This window comes from Cephus cinctus, unplaced genomic scaffold (genome assembly GCF_000341935.2).
Source record: "Cephus cinctus unplaced genomic scaffold, Ccin1 Ccin1_scaffold0670, whole genome shotgun sequence".
Classification (NCBI taxonomy): Eukaryota; Metazoa; Arthropoda; class Insecta; order Hymenoptera; family Cephidae; genus Cephus; species Cephus cinctus.
This window is the reverse complement of record NW_014333297.1, coordinates 104,606-110,578: the sequence shown is the minus strand read 5'-3', so window position 1 is coordinate 110,578 and position 5,973 is coordinate 104,606. Positions and strand designations below refer to the sequence as shown.

At 52.3% G+C, this 5,973-nt stretch overlaps 1 protein-coding gene across 10 annotated transcripts in view; it reads left to right on the top strand.

Moving 5' to 3' along the window:
• The window catches only part of LOC107269565 (lachesin), a 78,605-nt gene that overhangs the window by 6,761 nt on the left and 65,871 nt on the right, over positions 1-5,973 (top strand). For all 10 annotated transcript variants that reach the window (XM_025086871.1, XM_015743563.2, XM_025086868.1 and 7 more), the window contains one exon: positions 278-400. In XM_025086871.1, coding sequence (XP_024942639.1) covers positions 301-400 — 100 coding nt within the window. In that variant the 5' untranslated portion in view covers positions 278-300. The remainder of the gene's footprint in view (positions 1-277; positions 401-5,973) is intronic.

Here is a 5,973-nt window from a genome sequence, read left to right as displayed (position 1 = left end):
CCCCCCCCCCCCCCGCCCTCGGAAAAGGGGGGGGAGGTGACCCCGTTCGATGTTTGTCTCGGAGCGGACGTGACCGCAATTCAAACTCCGCCGAGAGTATTTTTCGCAAAGTCTCGTTTCGCGTAACTCGACTGTCCTTCTCACCTCGTCTGGCCAAAAATTCCCTCCCGACGCTCCACCGACGCGCAGCGTCCTTTCCTATTCGCTGAACGTCTCGAATTGAAGCTCACTTACGTTGCTACAGAATCTTCCAACTGAGGAATCTCCATGCTTTCAGAAACTGTCATGGAGGAATAAAGGATGGCCGCTATGAGACTTGTCCGAGTCGTCCTGACCATCCTGGGAGGCACGCAGCTCCTGCGAGCCGAACCCTCAGCCTCGCCGACTGTCAAGAGCACTGGTGAGTCATTCTATTATATTTCTTCTTCCTCTTTGTCTTCTGTCTTCTATCTTCTGTCTTCTATGTTTGATGAAATTTCAATGCCAGAGTCTCGGCTGTTGTCGATCCGTCAGCCTGTAGTCATTGGGTTTCGGCGATTTCCCTAGCGAGCGGATTTGTCCCTGCGCCTGTCGGATCTTTGTCAGCCGGGATTCCCCTTATATTTTTCCTTCTCGGCTCTTCCCCAGCTTCCCCAGCTTCCCTTGCGTCACTCTCGACGTCTTCTAATCGGCTGCAGCTTATCTCAGGACAGATAGGCCCAGGAGGATGAGACGATCGAAAGAGTGTCGTAAGTAGAGAGAAAATATTGTAGGAGAGGATCGCTCGCGCATAAATTTAAACGAAGCTAATAAGCTGGAAAAGTTTCGGACAGCGATGCGCGGGGCGCGTTCATCCTGATCATCCTGCATGTAAATTCAGTGAAATCTAAGGACGGCCCGAGGGTGGCGACGGTGGCGACGGTGGCGATGCGACACGGCTACGTAATTTCCTGCGCCCTTGATAAAAGGGTGGTGGCTCTCCTTCTGAAATCTTCCCTCGTGCCAGTCAGCCAGTGTCTACCCGTCCCTGACACCAACCCTCCGATCTTCGTCATTCCAGAGACACACCCCAGCCCCTCGTGCCCTGCAAACGTTATTAACTTTTCTAATGGGAGACGTACGTTGCGCGATCGCAAGTCCGATCGATCCCCAGGAGAGCTCTCACAGTACTTGAGCTAAGAAACGAGTGGCGTGGTGGCGGTGCTGCTGGAAAGACCGAAGATGACGAAGATGACGAAGATGACGAAGATGACGATGCTGACGCGCGAAACGTGACTGCCTTAACGGGCTGATGGCACAAAGCGCGACGATCCCCGCGAGGCTCGGCACTTGACTTGTCTTGTATTGCTGCTGCACAATAGGCCGAAGGGCCGCGTTCGCGTGGAATCTCGACCCGTCGCACCCGCGTGTTTTCTCTTGACGTGACTCGGGACTTTGCACCGCCGCCAGTCCATTTTTCCTAATATTGAACCGGCGCGATATTTCGCAGGCGGCAGGACGTGCGAGAGACTAGACTAGAGACCAGCCGACCAGCCGACCAGCCGACGCGTCGCGCTCTCGACGCTTTCGGGGCAGCTTCGACCGAGCAACAAGTGCTAATTACGTTACTTGCCTGACAATTGGTCTCTACCCGCGAGCACCAATGTGAGGAGGAGGTGGAGGAGGAGGAGGAGGAGGAGGACGTGGCCGCGGTAAAAATGTTGACAGCACGTGCTGCGCTACTGGCGCTACTGGCGCTACCTGCACTCTTCCTTCGTCTTCTCCTGGCGCGCTTTCACGTAATGGCCTAGCTTGCCGAGGTAATCTCGATTAATTAAGCCGCGTATTAATCAGCGACCGCGTGACTCGAGCCAACCGATGGACCCGCGGATAAGTATCGCTACGGACAGTAATTAGGCTTTACGAGTCGGATGACCCGCCGCGCACTGACCCTCCTAAACGAGAGAAAGGGATAGCTTACACATGTGGAGGACCTAGTCACGAACTCTGACCTCCCCGAGGCTGAATTCGGTCACAAACTTGGGCGTTCATTCTTTCGGGGGTCAAAGGACTCGGCATTCTACATTCCAATTTATCCACTTGACTCTTCTTTCCGAGAGAGAGAGAGAGAGAGAGAGAGAGAGAGAGAGAGAGAGAGAGAGAGAGAGAGAGAGAGGAGACAGGGAGAGAAGAAGAAAAATGGGAAATCTGTTGAAATTAGAGGCGAGTCTTTTTTTCTCTCTATCCATCATGGTGAAGAGGATGATAGATGCATTTAGTTGGACTAACAGACGAAATCTTAGAATACCGTAGGGGCAAGAGGCGAGAGACCGTCACTGCGTACGTCGCTCTGTATTACCAGAAATAGTTTGATTGGCGAAGCTGACAAAGGCGGTACGAACAGGAAGGTCAGAAATGCCATCCATCAAGCAGCCTGTGAATAGTCGTTAAGCTCGGCTTTGCTTTAAACAGTAGCGAAGCAGGGAAGGTTGGGAAGGTTGGGAAGGTGAGGGCAAAGTTCAGGCATACTGGAGCGAATTCGAGGAGCTCCATCGATGCTCTAACCTGAACGCGCGCGTCGTTTAAGGCGGCACTCTCACGCGCGAAAGTGCGAGAGTGCGCGGGAGTCGGAGATAACAGGGATATCAGGTGGATCGGAACTGGAAGCTGGAAGCTGAAAGCCTTGGCAGTCGAATGGTCGCTGGGCGACTCGACAGGCGTCGGAGAGGATCGCGTGTCGTACGACTGTCGGACTGTCGGACTGATTGCGTCTTCAACGTCGGTAGTTAACGAAGGTCTTTGAAGACCTAGAGTAGCGGAGGGTGGCAGGGTGTCAGGATGTCGACCATTGGGGGTGGCCTGCTGGACTTGGACCATGTGCCTGCGAGTCGCGTTTAGTCTGCTGCTATTATCGAGAAAATTACAGTGTCGAGTCCATGAGCAAACTGTTCCATAATGTTATTGGAGGGGTCGGTCGTCGATCCCTTTGCCATTGAAGCGCAAGTTATCGTGGCATTTCGACACTGCGACACTCCTCGCCTAAGAACTTGGTGAAGGCGTAAAGAGCTGCAACTGCTAAAGGCAGGTGGGAAAACGGTTTAAACGCAAGGGCGGCTGAGAAAGAATCTCTGGCGCGGATCGGTTTGTCAAGCAGCGTCCAGGGTCCAGATATTGCTTGGAGGTTGTTTTCTTTTTCTTTGTTCTTATCGAACCTCGATGCTTCATTCCCTTACATCTCGATTATACGCGATGGCGTGTATAATGCGAGGAAGGTGCACTCGTCTGACCTCAATATCCGCTGCTCTAGAAGGCAAAACCTATATGAACACACGAGAGTCCATCCATGAACCCCTGACCCAACCACCCCTGAAGCTGCCCCGCCGTGATAAAAACTAAGATTACTATGCAATGCAATCAGCAACGCTAGTCGGGTTCTGCCGGATTAAAACACACCCCCGGCTTCCCTATTCCCGCGAACGTTTCGCCCGGGCGTGACCTGCTTTGCAAAAAAAAATGATAAACCATCCCCCGCTAAGGTGGTAGCAATTGTTTGTCCGCGCACGAAAACCTCGCCGAGGAGGCTGGTCGCGAGTAATGAATATTTATGTGCGCAACAAGGAGACGAAGATACTGATCACATCGAATTGCGAATTCTTACGCTTCCGCCAGCGGGAGGTTTGAAAATTATGGAAAATTCAGCCAGCCGAAAAGCAGCCGTTCAAACGTATCGAACGTCGTTGGTGGTGCCTTTCGAACGAATGGCTTTGAACTTGCCGAATGGCACTGATAGTTATTGTCGATTGATCGCAAAAGCCGCTCGTAGCTGTGCTCTAGGTGTCGCTTTTGATAACAGGGAATGATGTTGGTCCAGCAATTAGGGATGCTGGGCGGCAGGGAGGGGGGGGGGATCGGAGGATGTAAAAAAGGGGTCGTGTGTGTGCAGGAGCAGAGTGTGCCGGTAGAGTTGGAGTGTGCTGGAAGAGAGAGAGAGCGAGAGCGAGAGAGAGAGAGAGAGAGTGTAGGGTCTACTCAATGAGTGGATGCCAGACAGGTAGGGGTTGGCTAATGCATAAACAATGCGCCGTTTATCCGTGCCTGGGATGCAACCCCAATGAATAATAAACTAACCTACAGGCCGGCGAATAGATAGAGAGCCGCCTATGGTTCACGTTCCCCCGACTGGCATATAGCCCGACGTTGCTGTTGCTGATGCCGCTGCGACCGTTACCCGATGCTCTTGGAGCTTTTGCCCCTCGGCCAAATTACGGACTGCAGCACAGTTTGTGGAAAAACTAGCCTTTGCCTACGAAACGATTGGCGAGTGTCATGGGCGCCTGTCCTTTGCCGAACGTGCGAACGTCATCGCACCCTTTCCTTCCAAGCTTCCCTCGTGCTCCCTTCCCAGCCTCCACTGAATCCCTTTACAAAGGCCCAGGCACAGCAAACGCGAAAAAGGAGTCTCCTTACAGTGGAAAATAATACGAGCGACCGTTTCTCTGATCTGTTCTGGGAAATAAGCACCGCGCCGAGAGCCAATTAACGAAACAGAGTATATTGTTTCCTGCAGAGTCGATCCTGGAGGCTGAATTCCTCGAGTAAAAGTGAATTGGCGTGACTGCCTTTCTTTCCCTGTCTTCATTCTCACACTTCACGTTCAGCTTCGGTCTCTCTCACTGGGGAAGCATTTTGCCCAATCGCTGCGGTTTGCCTTCCTTCCCTCGTGCCCAAGGGTTCCTTTCGGTCTTCGCGGGCTTCGCTGTCGAAATTTCTCCGAACCGAAAGCCGGAAAGTGATGTTGCCTTTTAAACGTCGGCTAGGCTGCGTACCTCGAGTGGCATGCGTGCTCGAATGATAAGGGTGGAGAAGTGGCGTGGCGATGCGAAAGAGGGATGACGAGGGAAAGTGACGAAGAGGGTCCGGAATAAATGCAGGGTTGCGTGGGTGAGGGTTGTTTGGTGAGGGTCGGTGGAAACCCCTGCCCCTTTACCTTGGTCGAGAGGAGGAGGAAAGTGCGAGAAGGGTCGAAGCGCCGGGACGGGCCAAGTCGAGCCAAGGGCTGCCCGTGAAATTAGGTTAATTAGGTTGTACGATCGCGCACTAGACTAGGCTCAGCAGTTACGATTCCCCTCAAGGCCATTCTTCGGGCCAGTCAAGATCTCGTCTTCGAAGTTTTCGTCTTCTTTGCAATTGAAAAGCACTTTGGGAGCTTCCAAGAGACAGGGGCGGTCGGAGACGGTCCTTCGCGGGTCCCGTCGAACTGGGAAATCAGTTCTTGAGCAATCTGCCTGTTCTGTCTTCCGTAAATTTCAGAAATCTGCGAGTGAGAAGAAAAAGTCTCTAAGAAACGTGTGGCTTCTACCCACTGGCCCTCCCGTCTAATTCTCATCAGTATTTTATTCAGTACCAAAATTTTGAGGCTCAGCTTGAAACTTCCGACTCGGTTATACTTTGACAGAGAAAAGTCAAAACATAAATAAAACGAGGGAACGAATTAATATAAAATCTTCCTTATAAATCGAGGCTTCGAAACTTGTGATTAAAGATTAAATTTCAAAGAACCTTCGGACACAAACGGCCACTCCAGCCCGCGCATCGTTCACGCGGCAACCAGACTCCTTTCCTGCAGGCAGCTGGAGACACGTAATTCTAGGAATTTCGGCAATTGGACTATTCTCCTCGCGCGTCTCTTCCGCTTCGCGCGAGAGACCACACTGCGTGTGCTCGAAAAACGTGGAGATTTGGCGCATGCGGGATTTCGACTAGGAGCGAGGAGCGAGGAGCCTCAAATCTTGGGCTGGCGGGACGAGCAGCTGAGCGACCGAGCAAGTTGCTCTAGGAGAAGGCAAAGTCGCCATTAGGTACACCGGTCGTTTCGGTCCTGTTTAATGAAATTTAAAACGAGCGAAGTAATTAGCTTCTCCCCCCGACAGGACTCTCGGCGTCCATTTTTAATATCGCTTACTTCTTTCATCCCTCATCCTTTCTCTACACAGACGCACCGTCGGAACATATCTC